General features: G+C 38.3%; 1 protein-coding gene across 1 annotated transcript; it reads left to right on the forward strand.

The window, feature by feature from the left end:
- Nucleotides 1–33: 33 nt before the first annotated feature.
- BST1 (bone marrow stromal cell antigen 1) lies at nucleotides 34–18,376 on the forward strand. The gene is made up of 9 exons (XM_071447328.1): nucleotides 34–1,255; nucleotides 4,994–5,123; nucleotides 6,141–6,276; nucleotides 6,756–6,838; nucleotides 7,429–7,505; nucleotides 9,807–9,899; nucleotides 11,380–11,466; nucleotides 11,943–12,002; nucleotides 15,038–18,376. Exons 1-9 carry the CDS (start codon nucleotides 1,089–1,091, stop codon nucleotides 15,150–15,152), a joined length of 948 nt encoding a protein of 315 aa, XP_071303429.1. The 5' UTR covers nucleotides 34–1,088; the 3' UTR covers nucleotides 15,153–18,376.
- The last annotated feature ends 590 nt before the right edge of the window (nucleotides 18,377–18,966 follow it).

An 18,966-nucleotide genomic window follows, 5' to 3' on the forward strand; every position in this document is an offset into this window, starting at 1 on the left:
AATAAAGTCATATAGTCACTGAGGGAAAGAGAAAGAGAAGAGAAGATGAGAGAAGAGGAAGAGAAGAGAAGAGAAGAGAAGAGAAGAGAAGAGAAGAGAAGAGAAGAGAAGAGAAGAGAAGAGAAGAGAAGAGAAGAGAAGAGAAGGAGAAGAAAGAGAAGAAAGAGAGAAAAGAAAGAGAAGAACCAGCATGGTCCTCAGAAATATGAGTGCAAAAATACTTGGAAGTTGAATACAAAATACTTGGAGGTTGATTTTTTTTTTTTTTTTAAGGAAAAAACGAATGTGGTTGTATTTGCAGCAGTGTGTACCAGAGAATATTCTGAAGATTAGATTGATTGATGCCTTTTGATGTTCTAACATAGTACTTATGGAAAGAACCTGGAGGAGAATGACAGCAGAAGTTGAAGACATTTGTTCAGTGCACAGGATACACGTTGTAACCCTTATGTTTCTCGTCAGGATTGATTCCTGACTGCAAGGCAGGGTTTCTTCACGAACACATGATGCACATATCACACCAAAAAGCCACTGTCACTGCCCAGAGGAGATGGGAAAAAGAGCTGACTAATGCTACCCCTGTGTGTGATACAAGATAACTCGAGGACTTGGATATTTACACCGTCGTTGCTGTAACTGCATATTTTAGATTTTTTTGGTTTTTTGGTTTTTTTGCTTTAGTGGTTTAGGAAAGTGGAGCACAGCAACGAGTATTCAGCGAACCAAAGGCATCTTAAGTATTCAAGCGGTAAGGGTTTTTTCCTCCCTTTATGGAGAAATACTGCAATTCTCTTCAGTTATCACCAGGTGGCCTTCAAAGTTTCTCGTTTTTCTGAAGCGGGGAATAGTTTAGACACGAGGAAGTGATGTATCCCTATGCTGCAATCGTTCCAGGAAATAGTTAGGTTATAGTTTCCAGCAAGGTTTTTTTTCCCGCCTTTGTCTTCTGTACTGAGCTGTAGCTAGTACTGAAAATATTAAATGTTCAGACTGCAGGTTTCCATTTAAATTGTATCATTGAACTCTACTTTTTTTTTTTTTCTGTTAAGTATTGGATTGTCAAGAATTCGGATTGTCAAGGATTCATTATGATGAACCTCTTTTTCCCTCTTTTATTTGTCTCTGTTCTGTGTATGAACAGCTTCTCAGGAGCGCAGGGAAAGAAATGGAAAGGTGAAGGTACTACTCAAAACCTGGAAAGTATTGTCATTGGAAGATGCTATGAGTATATTACACTTGTGAACCCTGCTGTTGGGTAAGTTTTGCTTGTTTCTGGATTAGTTTTTTATATTCTGTACAAAATGGTTGTTAATCAGAAGCTTGATGTTATGCTTCTAGCCATGCTAGTGATCCTTTTGAAGCCAACATGCTTGTAGCTGTCTGGAAACAACAAAATGACTTTGATTGATGTCATATTTTAACTAAAGTACTGTAATTGAGGCAAGATTTTTAATCCTTCAATTCTTTATTTCACTTTTTTTTCCCATTGCACCCCACCTTTCTTTCTGTAAGGAGAACAACACACAGAAATGACAGGGATGGTGTTTTGGAAGGACCAAATCTGACAGCAGTCTTGGGAAGACCAGCTTTGCCTTGCATGTCTGTGTGTCCAGTCATGTACAAAGGGGAACACTTCACTTTACAGCTTTCTTGTGGTACTGAAGGAACCTGTTTAGCCCATCCACCTGAAAAATCAAGTACTAATCATGCTCCAGTGGGATTATCTATTGGTTGTGATTATCAGTGGGAGCTTCTATTGGTTGTGCTAATTATACAGAACTGGAGGTAAATCACACACTTTGCTAAAAAGAGCACTTTTCTGTCTTCCTTGCATTGTAAAGAGGAAGAAAATAAGAAGGACAATCTCTTGGAGTTCAGCCCTTTATTCTGCCACTAAAAAGTTGTCCTAAAAGTGTGAAGAGGTATTTGCAGAGGGGCCCTATCTGGATTGCAGTGGCATTGAATTGCTTTCTTTAAACAGGGTTAGATGATATTGCAAATATCACCTCCAGTCCCTAACCTCCCATTTTCAGTTCCTGTTGCAAAAGAGGAAGATAAAGGACTTAAAACAAATTTTTCGCTTTTAACAAAGGTAAAACAATATACTTCTGCACAATAATACTCTTAACCTATTAGAAGTATCTTCTTTCAAGTCTTATGAAGGAAAAAAGATCATCCTAATGCAAATAACACAGTGCATGAATTTCAGTGGAACAGTTCAAGCTTGCCAAATTTATAAACATGTCACAATGGAAAGTGGAAGTAAGCTTTAAGTGTAGATTTCTACATTCCTACAATATATTACATAATGTAAAATATGTGAACTTAGTTTACAGTTGTGTAGGTAATCTGGTCATGCAGTAGGCTCTAGATAGGTAGAGCTTCTGCAGGACTTAACAGATGCCACTTCATTTATATCTGAAGCAGGACATGAATAAAAAATACAGAATATGCTAAAATGAGCAACATAAAGGATAGTTACTGCAGAAATTGGAACCATATTGTTAACTGATTTGGACTTTTAGAGATGTAAATGCAGTATTCTGGGAAACATTTCTATACGTCTCATGTTTATGATAGTTTTGTGATTTACTGAATTCTGGTTACATTTTCACAACATGATTTTAAAATTGAGAAGTTTGAATATGTTCATCAAAGTATTCTTGCTCAGGATAGCATGAAGCCAGGCAGGATATTAGGACTACTTTCCTGAATTTAGACCAAAAATGGCATTATTAAAAGAAGATTTATGCAACTAATTTCTTACCATGTGGGGATTTTTTGATTTCCCTTAGGTCTACAAGCAAATAATGTAATTCAAACAAAATGGAAATTTCATATTGCACAGGTGCAAAATCTAATTATTAATAGCCCTTTCTGTTCATTGTCTGTTTCTTAGTTGCCCCCAGCTAGCTTTTACAGATGTGACCACCTGAACAGGTTTTGCTTCTGAATTTATGCACAAATTTTCTAAAAATACTTTGCTAACTGAAAGGAAGCTAGCAAAACATGTCTTTGCACTGCAAGATAGTTAAAACATAAAGATGGTTATAGGAACATAAAAAAAACTTCCCCAGATGTTAAAACACAATGTGCAAAATGGCAATCAAAAGAGGCATTTTACAAAATGCTGTGGCCATGCAGAAGTGAGATTTTGAATTTGAATTAAGATCATATTTGACATTTCCTAACAGAAGTACACTAAATAACACAAATGTTCCTATAATGCTTTTTGTCCATATTTGTTTACTTTGAGTATATCATGAAAGCTTTGAAAACAATTTTTTTAACTAAATAGTGTGAAATTAATCTGGCTTATTAGTGTCTACTAAGATTAGAAGGCATTTTCCTGAACTGCAGTCCTTCCCCACCCTGTAGTTTCAAAAAGTGTTTTTGACAGCTAAGAAGTTTTGAGTATCAGAGCAGAATAATCCTTTTGATTTACAAGCTGTTCAAAACTGCGTGAGAAGTCATGAAAAAAAAAAAAAAAAGCAATATGTGAGTTAACCAGAAAATTACTGATGGATGCACCTGTCAAGAAAGATCTTAAAAGATCAGTTGATTGCAACCCACAAGGACTAACGTAAGTGCTTTGAGTAGAAAGCTCTTTAACAAAATGAGACCTAAGAGTATACAACTGTCAGAAGCCAAAGTATAACAGCTTGAAATCAGAAATAGGGCGCAAATTCTTTTATCAAGTAAATCTGTTTAAACCTTGAAACTAGTGATCAAGGGTCATATTGCATCACTGAAAAGGTTCAGGTCAAGATCCATATCTGCTTACAAGATATAGGGAATTTTTATATAGTTGTTGGAAGCATGACAAGAGATTTCTGTAAGAAAATCTGTGATCTGTTTCCTGCATAGCTCATCACAAAGTCTCCATTAAAGTGTCTGTGACATTCAGTGTCACAAAGCAGCTCCCTAAAGAACCTGTACCAGCAGAAACCTTGCTGTCTATGGATGATACTAAATGAGCAAAAACACTGTAGTGGCAAAGTTTGGTTTACTTCTCAGGACTACTGTTGTTGAAGCTAGGGCTTTGCAATGACAGCTATTCATGTTAGGAAGGCTGAATGCACATAATGTAAATATTCTGTTGTGCAGAGTGTTCCTGGCATAGACATTGTCACAGCATTATGTGGGGAAGGTACTGTGGAAAAGTGGTGAAAACAGAAATTCCCTTCTTAATTACTCCAGGCAGGCTCAGAGCTGTGACAGGTGAGATCCTGAAAGTCCAAAGAGATAGGACACTTCCATCTGTAGACAGCCTGTCTTGTCCCTCCATGGAGGTTTTTGTCCCCAAGACAGAGCTGGCAGAAGGGAAATGTTGGAGTGCACAGCCTAGCATCTTATTTCAGCACTTGAAGTGTTGAATGCTAACAACATACTAGTACTTCTTGTAGCTACTGCATAGTGACAGTGTGTGTCCCTGTCACACAGTCCCTGGTCACTGTACTCATTCCAGCAAGAGAAAACTGCACAGTCCCAGGACCTAGAAGCTGAAGGCATCTGTCACCATCATTACTCTACTATCAAAGCTTTTTAGCAACTTGTCCTCCATTTGAATCTGACATTTTAAGAGTAGTATTGCATTCCAGCAGCATTGTATATTTAGCTATGGTTTATTTGAAATGGCTTTTTGAATCTGGAAAATTTCAAAGAAAGCTATTTCTTCAGTATTTCTACAGTATTGGATAGCAAACTCACTGTGTATACTGTACCTACTAAGGTTTTTGTTGAATCATACATAATGTGTTTCTAATTCCACACTGTAAATGCTAATATTTTCCTTGCTACTTCTTCCTTATCTGCTGCAGTTATGACTCAGATGACAAGATCTCTATGCTCTTCCTGAGCTACAAGTTTTTTACCACCCTGAGTTCAGTTTTCTGCCTTAATTGGGGTATTTGAAGGAGTTGAGAACATGTATCTTTCTTGCTCAGCTTCGAAAAAACAATTTTGCTATTTGTTTTTTTTTTAATGATTACAGTGAGAAGAATTGTTCACAGATATGGGAAGCATTTAAAAATGCATTTATCAACAAGGATCCTTGCAGCATTCATCCTAAGGATTATGAATTATTTATCAACCTCACATTTCACACAATTCCACCTAACAAGGTAATAATTTTTTATGTTAATTGCCCTGTGACATACAACATATTTTACGTGACACAGTTCAAGATTGACAAGTCATTCTGTAACTGATTTGTGAGTCACTCTTTTTGACCAGTCTGTAGTTTATAAACTAGACTCTGTAGTTTATAAACTAGACTCAGACTTGATAGCATGCTTCAATGTGTTTGGCTCCATTTCTTTTATGCAGTAACTTCTCAGCAATGTCTCTCTTTTCATACTACAGAGATGCCCCCTTTTTCCTGTTGTGCTGGGAGCTCTGCCATAGTCCCTGAACTTCCACCTCTGCTTTTCCTTAAGCTAGGTGCTCTGGCTGCAAATGCTGTGCCTGCTATCACCTTTTGCTTTTACTCCTCACAGCTGTCTCATGACAGTGCCGTGTTAAACATTGACACACTGAACAAGCAAAAGCAGAAATGAGAGAGGGCATTGTTCTGTGCCAGGGTTTGATGTGCCAGTAATTGCAAAGAACCGTGGAGGTGCAAAAGATGTGTTGTGCCTCTAACACAATTATTCCTCATTTCTAAATGCTACAAGCTAAACCAACAAATACTACTGTCAACATGGCTTAATTCATGAGGAGTTCTGCAAACACAGAAATAACATCTAGACATATGGGGTTTTTTTCATACCATAAGCCAACATAGCAACGTTGAGAGATTTCTGGTGACATATATCTGGTTTATAAATATCTTCCTTTTTTCTTCTTCCCCTAAATCTGTCTGCTGAAGCAGGCAAAGCTAGGCCTAACTATATTTAAAATAGGACTATATCCCTTCTCATCAAACTACTACTGTTCCTCAAGTCACTTGGGATCAGAATTTACACCTCTGGAAAATGAAAAAACTTTGTTCCTTTAAAGAGATAGCTAACATTTCTGGTTATTAGCTTGATTTTGAAAGAAATACCAAAACATGTTTTCAACTGTTTTCAATACTCCATAATCTCACTGCGTCTGCACCCAAGTGTTGGTACATTTCTTCTCTATGTTTTTTTTTCTAGTCTCTTTTCTGGGAAAATAATCAGCTACTAGTCAACAGCTTAGCTGCCAGAGGACGTCGCTACATGTCTGTGTCTGATACTCTCTTTGGCTTCCTTGGAGATTTTCTGAGCTGGTGTGGGCAGGCAGACAGCCCTGGTAAGACAATGAGGGCTATCTTAAACATTTGTCTGTAAAACCATAATGGAGACCAACTGCTGAGTCCTGGAGAAACTAAATTTGCTCTTGCCCCATGAAAAATCAGGGATAGCTTCACTGTCTTGTTCTCTCTTGTATCATGTGCATCCTTAACACAGCAGTCAGGGGAGCACACAGTGAAATCTAAATGGTCCTGCAGTGGCCATAAACCTCTTATTCAGTCTTCTGAACCTGGAGCTCCCTACATCCCAGGAACAGAGTTAGAACCATTTCAGCCAAATTACTGAATCCTGGGAATGTCACTGTTTGTGTAAACTACAAAGAATGGAAAATTGAAAAAAATACAACAGCTTTCAGTGCTATGCCAAACATAGGTCATGGGTTCAGTGAGTAATGCACAAATATATTTGGTTGCTTGCTAAAGTCAATTTTATAGTCATTATCATCTCTCTAATAGCCCAAATCACGTCTTCCTACAGGCCTGGACTATGAATCCTGCCCTACCATGGCAGAATGTGAAAACAATGCGGTGGATTCTTTCTGGAGGATTGCCTCAGCCACTGTAAATATTTTATTAGTTCTGATTTCATACATCTGTGAGTGTGTCCAGGGTGGTTCAGGAAAACATTGCTAGTTCACGACAGATTTCAACCTCTACCTTTACTGGATTATTTCCCCTGATAGAAATACACTGGTTTAGACTGCAAGTGTTTTAGCAAGGAGAACTTAACATTCACCTTAGCTAGATAATGTGTTAAAATTCTGTTAGCTTTGTTAATAAAGACAATATACTAAGCACAGTAAGCACACTGACTGTCTACTGATTACAGGTCCTAATTTGACAGCCTTGCTGAAAACCCTTTACTTACATATCAAACTCAACAGAGAATGCCAAAGTGCTTTCTTTTTGTGCTGAAGAGTACTTATAAATGTGAGAAAATAGCTTGAGAAGAATCATTGAATTAAACCATGGCCTGTTTGGTTCCTGTTCTTTTTACTTCAGTGACCTGCTAGGGTGCTAGTCTAGTATTATTTTTGCAGTTCTGATAGTCTTGGTGGTAAAATTCTTTCCTTGGTTACTGTTGTTTGCAATAAAATACCAAGTTATGTGACAAATCTGTGAGATCTGAAAAGCATTGTTATCTATTGCAGTATGCAAAGCACAGCTCTGGGGTGATACAGGTCTTGCTGAATGGTTCTGCAGAGGGAGGAGCTTATCCACAGCCAGGGTAAGAGAACTGACTGATTTCTGTCTGGAGTCTCTGTAGTGTAATTTTCTGTGTAGAGTCTGGATGACTACAAAAAAGAAAAGTCAACCAATTATTTGGGTCTTCTGCTGCACAAAGCATGAGAAGTGTAGCTGAAAGGACCTGTTGCATCAAAGTCTGCTGAGTTGTGGGAACAACTGTTAATTGTCCCTGGCTGAAGGATTAATACATAGTGGATGGGAACAATCCTTTCAACTCCTGCATTTTACAAACTGCTGTGGCAAGCATGGTGAATGCTCTGAAGGCTGCCCTAGAATCAGCCAATGTACTGTGGCAAAATGTGTATGTCTTCAAAAAGATGAGTGTTAATGAAATTTCTCTTCAGGGACATGTCCAAATAGAGAATATTGTTACAAGGAGTGTAGTTTTTGTCAGGCCTACCAGCAAACTTGGTAAGTTCTAAAGGGAAAGTATTTATTTCTCCATGACCTAGAGTGGATGTAGTTTGAAGTCTATTATTGTTTCAGAAAGCAAAAAAATTGTTTGTTGAGGAGGATAATAGCAAAGATGAGCTTCTTCTTCTTCTTAGTTCCTTTTATATTAAGGACAGGTGGATTTTTCCTTATTCAGAGCTGTTACCACCATGCAGAAGCTCATCTAAGCTTACATTCAGAATTTTATGTAAAAGTACACCCTTTAGAACTTTTACTATGTGTCTGTAGTGACTGCTTACCTGTGGTAAGAAATGCATCCTTCATTACCTCAGCAACTGTCCTGTCCAAGGCAGATCAAAAAATTACATCTTTTAAAAACCCATAGGAGAAAGTCTCCTCCTGTGTATTCATGAGGACTAAAGGTAACCATTGAAAAGACAATTTTATCTCTGGATAGGAGAGAAAGAAGAACCATCTTTTCCAAAACACCTCCTAACTACTTACCTCTGTCCCCCAAAATGTCCATTTCTGTACACAGCTTTCAGCTGGTCACAAAGACTTAAACAGACTTCTTGGGTTGGTCAGATGGTCAGCTGGGAACAAATCTTCTGCAGATGGTAATACCTGGCAGCAGGCCAATACCCAGAATCTCTTATAGATTGAATATTTTAGAAATGGATTCCTTATTTCTGTTAATTTACAGATTCTTTATTTCAAAAAACATCTCACACACACATTAATTCCACCAACTCCCTGGGTTGCCAGTCTGGTGATATTTTAACCAGTGAAATCACCCCTGGAACTCAGCCTGCCAAGGAGAAAACAAAGCCAGTTACTCCATATGTTTTCTTTGCTCTGTATCTTCTGGTCCATTTATGACTGAATTTGTTTAAGAGATCATGTTTGAAAAAAGCTGGCAGTGAAATATTAATGGCAGAAAGTAATCTGAAAGATCTACCTGTCTTCCTAACCATCTCTCTGGTCTGTTTTCAAGTATTTCAAAGCCCCTTTTATTCAGTTTTAAAGTTTGTACACTTAAATCACCGTTAAGTCACCTGATATCATTTCAGTTAAGATTTATTTCTCATTCCATGGAAAAATAACTTTTCTCATTCACACAGTATGAATTTAGTTGGCAGATTTCTTTAATAATAGAAGCCAGTTCCAAAATTGGTTTTACTGAAGTCAGTTGTACATTGTTCCTCCACGGTTTCTGACACCTCTAGTTAAAGATTTCTCCAAATTTGGGAGCAAGCTTCTTTTTTTCTGATAATAGCCCATGCATGACTGAGTAAATGAATTGGAATCTTTATTTTTTTGTTATATTTTCACTATGTGTTGGACAGGCTTGGACACCTTGGACAGAAAGGCAAACATGCTGTTGCTGCTGCTGGTCTCTGGTCAGCTACCACCATACCAGACTGGACCAGAGAAAGCAACTCTTGCTACCTCTCCTCCTGTTTCACTTCTCCAGGAATTTGAAATCATTTGCTGACTTCATGAACTACCAGCCACGGGCAAGCAGCACATGTCCTGTGCTTGCATGGCAGAGCCCGAAGGCCTGGGAGGACAGACCCACATTGTCACTGCTGGTCCCAGCCAGGAAGTGGCAGCTGATGGTCCCTTCTTCCCTGTGGAGATCTCAGGACATTTAAATGGGCTCAGAGACACTGTAGTGCTGGTATAGACATTTAAGAAGACACATGATAGCAAATTAGAGAGACCTAGGCCCAGACTTAGACCAGGCATTCAGCCCTTGAAATCCTTCTGAGTGAAAAAAACCCTAAAATATTACACTACGCCTTGCACATCATTACACTAAATCTTGCTAAAAGGACTACTTAATTTTCATGCTCTTTATAGTTCAAATTTTTTTTTCTTGAATCAGTTTTTTTGCAGATTATGAAATACCTAATTTCCAGAAAGACAAAATCTCACAGGTTGTCATTTGGGTTGTGGATGATATTGAAGGACCAGATAGGTAAGTTATGTCTTCAAAATAAAAATTAGTTTCTTCCTTTTGGACCTGTCTTTAAAATTTCACCTTATCTTTCTGTTTGATTGTATTTGCATACTACTTAAGACAAAGTATTTTAGATGCTTTCATGAACACAGGAGACACAACCTGCCATTCTCAGAGAGTAGAGAAATACCAGAATTAGAGAAAATATAAATAAGTTCTAATATTAGATCTGGAGCCAACTCTTGGTTAGATGTGTGTGTGGATCTCAGACCCTGAATGAAGATAGAGCATGAACAGTTTTACTAAGAGTCAATCTGAATGTCAGATTAAGTGCTGATGAGTGATACTTCTTTCACCTTGCCATATGCATTCTTTTCATTTTCACCTATCTTAACTGTTTGAAAATTTGTAGAAGCAGGCAAATACCAACTGGTGGCTCTTTTTCTCTCAATAATTAATCTAGTAATAAAATGTAGGCTTTAAAAGGGCCTAATTTTGCTAATTTTGGTAATTTAAATAAAGCAAACAAATAATAAACAAATATAACAAAACTGATCAGTCCAAACAGTTTGGGCTGTCTGTTGTGTATTTTACCACAGTGCTGTGGAGTCTACGTAGCATAGTTCAGATTAGCATTTTTCAGCCTGTCTCTCTAAATCAAAGAATCACACCCTCTGGGAGTGAAAAAACATACAGCTAATCCTTGCAAAAATTGCCCTTTTTACAAAGAAAAGCTAAGACAAGAACTGAATCTTAGTTTATGTTTCAGTAAATGGATGCATGGGAGTAATTGTATATTTTTATTAATTGTTTTCTACAATCACTTTGTTAGTCTCCATATGCTTTCTTTAGTCATGGGTATTTACTGACCAGCAAATAAGTAGCACTGGCCTTAATATTTTATGTTGGTGCAGGTTTAGAGGTCTCAGTAGGTTCTGTAAACTTTCTTATACTAATTGGACTACATATTAAAAAATCAGTGCTAGAAACAGGAGCGGTGTCTAGGAACGTTTCTGAGTTTTTTCTCTCTGTATTTTTCTATTATTCAATATTCAAGAGAGAGAACAAGCTTCAAACAACAAGTATAATTCTCATTTATTATAACAAACTTATTCTGTAAAGACAGCATTGACATTATCACTACCTAAATAGTTGCCAAAGAATATTACAAACATAACATATTTTGCAAAGTTATTTAGGTCTTTTTCTGTCTAATCAAATATTAAACATGGGATTATTAGTGAATAGAATCTGAAAATACTACACTGGCTGAAGCTAATCTTCCAGACTCTGTAAACTGTGAAAAGGATAAATTGTGAAACAACAGTAATGTAAGCAAATGAAGCATAAAGAGCAATGTACACCATTTTTCTAGTGGTGTTATGGAATACAGAAGAGGCAAAGTAGTGGGGATTTACTTTACTAATTCCATCAAGTTCAGTAAAAAAAAAATTATATAACAAAAGATTTGCAATAATATTGAAATCCTTCCTCACAGAGATTCCTGTGGAACTAATAGTGTAAAGACACTGGAAACCAGGCTGAAAACTCTTGGATTTGATGTCACTTGCACTGACAATTACAAGTAAGTGAAAACCTTTTATTATTATGCTGCATTTGCAGAAGCACCTTACCTATTTTGATTCTTACTGTGCAATACTGAAGTGCCATTCATGTCATGTCTTCAGGAGGGACAGATATGTTGGAGGGATGATGTCACATTTTTCAGATTTGGCATTTTTTGGCTGTTTATTGAGTAAAACACTACATCTTCTTGTATGATTGAGTGGAACATTGTTCTTACTCAATGCCAGACACAGAAGATGGCCTCATGTACTTGGATTTAAAATCTAAACAATAGTTAAAAACACTATTGAATGTCTGCAGAATTACCAGTTATTCACAATAGGTTTCACAGCGCTAGTCATTCCCATAGATTTTAAGATAAATCTAATGAAGATTCAAACATGATAGTACTGTGAATTTGTTTCATTTTTTCATGGTTTTTTTTTTTCTCAGTTGCCTGCCTGAAAGGTGCTAAATAAAATGGTATTTTCACAGGTCTGTAATGTTCTTACTCTGCCTGGATAATCCTGATCATTCTAAGTGTGCCTTTGCATCGTAAGTAAAAGAAGTTCAACCCATCCCAGTGTTGTTACAACTGAATAAATAGGCAGAAGTCAACAGATCCCACCTCTACCACCTGCTGTATATTCTCCATATGCAATACACACTGGTCTTGAATTTGTTAGTTAGTTACTGTGGATTGAATTAACAGTTTCTATTCACAAATTGTGCACAGCTGTCTGTGAGCACCTGCTTCTCAAAATTAGGTGTTAATGGGTTCTCATTGATCACACAGTAACCTTGTATATTACTGATGATGTGAAGTTTGTACATATCGCTGTTCTGATATAAAATCTATTACAAATTTGAAGTTGCTTTCATTAATATAATTTCTTGAATAATCAAAGCATAGATCAAATGGCAACATATCTAAAGGACATTTCTCCAACTACTGGAATTTTCAGTTCTAAATTTTGAGGAAGTTTTCTTTTAATCTTCCATTTTGTGTGAGACTTAATCTCTATATTTTGATGTATTTACCTTGGGCCAGTGAGTTATCTACAAAGAATGCAGATTACATCCAAGACATAACTTCGTAATTAGCAAGCACTGCTCCCAAACTCCCTACTTATCCATATTTATCTATATTATATGAGGAGCATTAAATTAATTTATTATGTATTTCAGTGAATTTACAGTAAAGATTACTGTTTTCAATTCTGACTATGTTTCATAATCTATATGCTGTTGCATATATAGGTACACATGAGAGACTTGAACATCTGAATGAGAACTTCCTCACTGTTTGGAATGTTGTAGAATATATCAATACATAAACACTGATTTGTGGTTATATTCTTCTTATGGATAATCCATGCTTTATTTCTTACTGTCCTTTCTTCCCTATTCAAGCTCATGCAAATTTTTGTTTGTTAATACCTGTGTGATATTGCAACGACAGCTTCTGCTGTGAAAGTCCTGATTTGCTGCCCCTGGTTATGGCAGCAGAGGTGCAACCTCAGCTTGCCTGCCTCTGGGAGGGGCTGCAGTGCTTCATGCATTCATGGAGTGCTTCATGCAGTACAGAAAGGGAGGTGGACAGCACCCTCTGTAACATATGCCCAGTTCTTGGTACACACAGAGAAAGTGAGTATTCCCTGTTCTTGCTGGTCACTGAAAACTTTTACTCACCTTGCAATCCAACACATATTTCTGCATGCAAATTATATCCTAGCACCAGCATGTAAATGTTATGAAAATGGTGGGGTTATAAATTCCACTGATAGCTCCAGACCTCTAGTCAGTAGATCATAGAACAGACTTCCTGTTAGGGCTTTGCTCACAAAATGCCACTTGCACTGTGGATTAAATAGGATTTCCTTGTTCTGCAACTGAATGGTCACCCCAGGACAACGTGTCAAATGAAAATACAGCTATCCCCTTCAAAATAATAGCTGTGAACACAGTGACAATATTAGCAAACTGGAAGAAAGAGCACAGGACTTTGAAAAATACAGTATTTTATTGAGCTCTTGACAGAAGATTTCTCTTCTCTCCCAGGTTTTAAATAATTTTCCTCAAAGTTTTCTGATGTGTGTGCTGAGGAAGCCTGGATGAGAAGGTTTTTGGAAACCATTAATGTGTTTTTCCTTTCAGCTAAGGGTGAGCATGCAGTTCTGCAGTATTGCCACATGGCGTTTGCAGTGGGCAAGCAGGGGAGCGGCCGCCCCTTCCCTCCCATCCTTGTCGCTACTCACAGTAACATAATCCCTGTTGAACTTGAAACACCAGCCTCGCCCTCTCCTGGGGTAACTCCAGAGCCACTCACCTGTTCTCATCCTCCTTAGGAAAAGTTCCCTTGCTTGTTTCCTTCATGAGCACTGTATTCCATCCTCTATGCATGGCACTGTAATAAATTTGATTAATTTCTTATCTATTCCAAATCACAACAGAGCTTCCCAATCTGAATGCAAAACTATCATTTCCTCTCCCTGAAAATTTAAGTAATTTAAATACTACAAGCCAATGAATACTTACATTCTTCCCAGAATCACTCAATTCTCTGCAGTAAATAACACCACCTCCACAGAAACTAGCTGCCTTTTCAGAAAGAGCCTTAAGCAGATGCATATAAATGATTTGATGATTGATTACCTTCTCAGGCACGTTTTCTGTGTTCTGTGATGGTCCATTAACTGGCTGGGGCTGGTCAGTGGGGGTATCACTAATTGCAGAGGTATCTGTTTCCATAGTAAACAGTGGGACAGGCATGCAGGGGTTCATGCATCCCCTCTCACCAGGGCTGGTTGCTCTAACAAGGCTGATAGCCGCCCTCTCAGCCTCCAGAGAGTAATGGCCTGAGCCCAAAAACATCAGAGTTGGACAAGTGACTTTTTATGTCACCAAAACTCCTGTTACATGGGCATAGCAAAGGAGAGAGCTGGGCCAGGGTAGCAGAGGGATGGCCCAGAAGGTGCTGTAATGGACCTGGGGCTTCTAGCATGGTGGTGCTGCCCCTTAACCCCTCTCCAGACTTGAACGATGTTCCTGCTGAGTCACATTTGGACTTGGGCTTCTTAAGGTGACACCCTGACGTTAGAAAAAAACTTGTGAGTAAAAAGACACCCACTAGATGGCAGAGATGGCTTACAAATGCAAGCAGGAGGGAAGCCAGATGCCAGCTGATAGTGGTGGCATGGATTACTTGCATGACTGCAATGTCAGGGAGACATAGCAGTGGATCTGGGTACTATTGCATCCAGTGCTCTGAAAATACAGTCCTCCAGGACCACTGCTGGCTAGAAGAGCACTATAAAATCACAAGCATAAGGCAAGAGACAGCAAATGGATGTGGAGAGACAAGAAGGCACTTGTGTGAAGGTAGAAAGAAGAGTTCCCAGGGTTTTGCAAAGATATTCTGTTTACAGAATCATGACAGCCAAGGGAATCTGTTGGCAGGCTCATATAAAGAAACTTCTAGCTTAGCACTTGGGCCACAAACTTCACCCTTGGCAACAAACCCCTGATATTTAAAAGAATCCTAACTCAGCTCTGTGCTGTGAACATCCTGTTTGTTTTTTCTTCTTCAGATCTGCACCAGCAGCACAAAGAGGACCTATATCTTCAGACAGAGGAGGCAGCTGGAACAAGCTCATGTTTGTTTCTTTTGCAGGCTTTTTGTTCAGATTTGCTTTAGTGTACTGAGTTAATCAACTGAATCCATATCCTCTGTTTGCCTTAGCTTTGCCTTGCCTATAAATTTTGCTTCAGCTGATTTCTAACTGCAGTTTCATCCTACTTTTGGGACTACAAAACCTGCATATTAAAACCTTGCATGCTAGATCCTGGCTTGTTTCCGTATCAAAAATTATCCCACTGCTGCTAGAAAGCCTCACCCTTCATTTTCTTTTTCTAGAAAAATTCATTGCTATTTCCTCTTATCTTCATTCTCCAGAATTAAACAAGACTAATACTTCCTGTTCACATATTTCAGAAAGAAAAATTATACTATGCATACATCACCCACAGAGATTACTTGTTTGTAAAACCATCCTAGCATCTGACCTTGGAAACTAAGTGACTGATTATCATGTTTTGGGAAGGTGAAACAAATTTAAGTAGGAGAGATCTTAAATTGCTCACTTGATACAAGATGCAATAGGTAAGACAGTGGAAAAGTAAACTCATTTTCATAAGTGGTCCAGTACTTGGGCCAAACTTAAAAACTGGGGTACAGCAAGGTTCTGGGTGCATACTTGCATGCAGTAATTTACTACATAATATCAATTGCTTCATCATCTGCACAGCTGTTCCTCAGCTGGCTGTTTCCTGATCACTGGATAGCAAATAGTCAGAAATACCAGGTCTAGAAAGTTCCACAGTTTTTCCAGCACAATGTGATTTATGGTAGATCAAATTCAGATAAGAACCTGCCAAGTCAGACATTGGCCTGCTTGCAGTGAGCTTGGATACAGGGTTCAGAACACACTGAGGAGAGAGCAGATGCCATCCTGGAGGTTTCTTGGGTTACTTGTGTGAATTCCAGTGCTTCAGCTAGAGGCCCCTCTAAACTACCAGGATATCCAGCTATCAAGATGACCCATACATCTTCAGAAAAAAATAGTCATTCTACAGAGAATAATTGTATGTAGCTATTTTTTGCACATTTTGTGTTAGCTTCTGTATTATTTATTTGTGTTTGTATTGACTGGTTGCCAGGAAACTTGGAGAGGATGTTCCTGTTATCTCAGTGAATCTGATTTAAAGGTCCATAGTAGATTTACATCCTTTCAATCCCTGATGCAACTGTATCATGCTGTATGTTTGAAAGATAAAGTATTTAAAATATGTTGTAGTTGCTTATTTGTCTTGCTTCCCTGCCTGTAATAATCTTTAATTTGGTTTAAATGCAAATCTCTTTACATTGCACACATATTTGGGTTTGCCTACATCACAAGTGGGTTTAGGCTCCAGCCTGAAGGATTTTTGTATCTGTTTCAGACACAAAAAAGTACTGAAAGTACAGAAGTACTGAAATCAGAAGTTACAGACTTTTAAAAATCTGGGCTGTATTATGCCTCAGAATTGTTCCCTATCTGTGCTGTAACTTCAGTTCTTTAATTAGTTCCTTGAACATCCTGTTCATTTTTTATTGATTTGTTTCATGTTTTATTGTTTACAGCAGCCACCAGAGTAGTAAGAAAGGTATCTGTAACACCTCATATAGCTAAAGGTGCCTGAGTCACACCTCAGATAGCTAAAGCCAAGCAATTGTGATCAATCTTCTGTTTGCCCACAGCAGATCAGATCAGACACATATTGGGCCACAGGCTGCAGAGATTATGTGTGTGAGGCTCCCAGGTGTCCCAGCCATCATCAGGGCTGGTGTGTGCCACCTACTGACCTGTGTGTGAGATCCAGAGAACTCCTTATCCCATTAACCAGCCATGTGCCTCTTAGGCAACTTCCAGCCACAAGCCAAGCATCCCAGCTGGCCAACTTTTGCTTCCCAGCTTATGAAAGCTTTCCAGCCTCTGCATGTAATTGACTCCAGCAGCACAGTCAGTGCTGGCAGTTACACATGGTACCAAGCATTCTGTAGAAAGTGCTAGATAATTCTGTTTTGGAAAAAAAAAAATTAAAATATTAAGTAGGATCACTTAAGTTTAAACAACTGAGATTATTTAATGCATAGCCTTATGTCAAAAACAACACACTCAGAACCTCTTGCAGTGTTTTCTTATTTCTAATGTTCTTTCCTCGTTTCCCATTACTTCAACTCAGTAGCAACGACAGCAATTTCTTTTCTAATACCTGTTCAATAAAGTGTCTCAAACTTGCTTAAAAAACTTGGGAATGTCTGTAAGGATTTTCAGCTAACCATCTAATATAGCTAGTAAAAAAAAAGGCAACAAGGAGAAGTTCTAGATGCATAGGTTTCCTGGGACTTTTAGAGGCAGCAAATTTCAAGCTGAGTGTGAATCATTTGTTCTGAGTTTAACATAATTGTTTCAATCTCTGCAAAGAGCAGTGTGACTGGTGTCTCAGAAGCTGAGGGGTAGAAGTGTCAGCAAAGCAAGAAACAATAAGGCCATTTGTTACTCCCAGAGGGAGGGAGAGACATGAACATGACTTTTTTTTTTATTTCTACATCTATAAGGGTGTGATTAGCACTATTTACAGATATACATTGCACTGAAGTGGTGACTGTCAGCCAGGTGAGCCTGTGCTGTCTTAACACTCAGAAAATGCTCTGATTAGCAATGTCTAAGGTAAGAGCTGTGCCAATCTGCCCAAAAGGCATCTGCCCTTTTCCTTAAACTCATTCAAGCCTGGGGAAGTTCACAAATATAAATTCAAAATGTTTCAACCATTCATATTTGTACTAGCAGTACTACAAAAACAGCTGTCTCCAGATGTGAATTTGAGGGAGAAAATGTTTCAGATGAAAACAATATGTATATCACTTAATTTTGAGTCCTGTTGGATGCCAAAATCCTGTGTAAATCTATTCATATCCAACTACTTGTGGCAAATGAAAACATCAGGTACAGGAGCATTACAAGGTTTTCTGCATTTCTGCATGTATTTCTGCAGACAGACCTGTGGAAGTTACTGAGACTAAGGCAGTGTTTCCTGCTGTGCCCATTTTGTGGACCATGTAGGAACTCAGTTATCTCACATTCTTCATTCCTGTATAGAAGTTAATATAATCTCCCCTCCTACTAACCCACTTTTTCTTTTTGCTACATGCATTTCAGTCATTGTATCTGGCAGAAGCTGAGCTCTAATTCAGAGTAGGTTTTTTTCCACCATGTATATGCATGCACACATATACATCTGCTCACACCTGCTCTGCCTATTTTTAAATGCAAAGTCCTGAGTGCTCTGGAGTAAAAAGTTATGAGAATAAAGCGAGGACAACTTGATCACCTCTCTGCCCTTTTTATACTGCCCGTGTTTATTTTTGTCATATTGGTCTCGATGTGCTATTCAGCTGACATGACTATGTTTTCAATCAACAATCTTAAGTGTAGTGAAATGTGACCTGAAACCTCAAGAATTTGAAGAATACTTTTTGTTCCATGAAAGCTAACTCTTTTTATAGCATTCTTCTCAACTGATTTACCTAGAAATAATTCTGATGCATTTTGCTTCAACAATAGTGTGAAGTGGAAGAAGAGTGCTTTTAGCAGAGCCAAGAAGTTTGGTTTAAAATAGCTCAGTATGGGGAGGCACAGTATCTTAATTTAGCCAAATGTCAGGGTGGCTCAAACACTTCACAAGTTCTTTTTGATTTTCAGGTTTTTCCTAATTCCAGCTTCTGCCCAGTCTAAATTTGCATGCAATTTTATGTAAGAGGCAAAGATATAATCTGTCAGATTTTGTTTATAATCTGCAGGCATGTGATTTCCTGGCTTCCTGAGGATTGTGAAGGCAAGCTCAGAGATCCTCAGTCCCTGACAGCAGCAGCACAGTCCCAGTGCAGGCTGGCAGGGAGGCTGGTGCAGGAAACTGG

This window comes from Agelaius tricolor, unplaced genomic scaffold, assembly GCF_023055355.1.
Source record: "Agelaius tricolor isolate 1412-34295 unplaced genomic scaffold, bAgeTri1.0.p SCAF_24, whole genome shotgun sequence".
Classification (NCBI taxonomy): Eukaryota; Metazoa; Chordata; class Aves; order Passeriformes; family Icteridae; genus Agelaius; species Agelaius tricolor.

What these genes read in the sequence shown, in the direction of transcription:
- BST1 (XM_071447328.1), top strand. Translation starts at nt 1,089, where the DNA reads ATGATGAACCTCTTTTTCCCTCTTTTATTTGTCTCTGTTCTGTGTATG. An exon ending in GGAGCTTATCCACAGCCAGG is followed by an intron (nt 7,506 to 9,806) that starts GTAAGAGAACTG and finishes TTCTTGAATCAG; the next exon opens with TTTTTTTGCAGATTATGAAA. An exon ending in ACTTGCACTGACAATTACAA is followed by an intron (nt 11,467 to 11,942) that starts GTAAGTGAAAAC and finishes GTATTTTCACAG; the next exon opens with GTCTGTAATGTTCTTACTCT.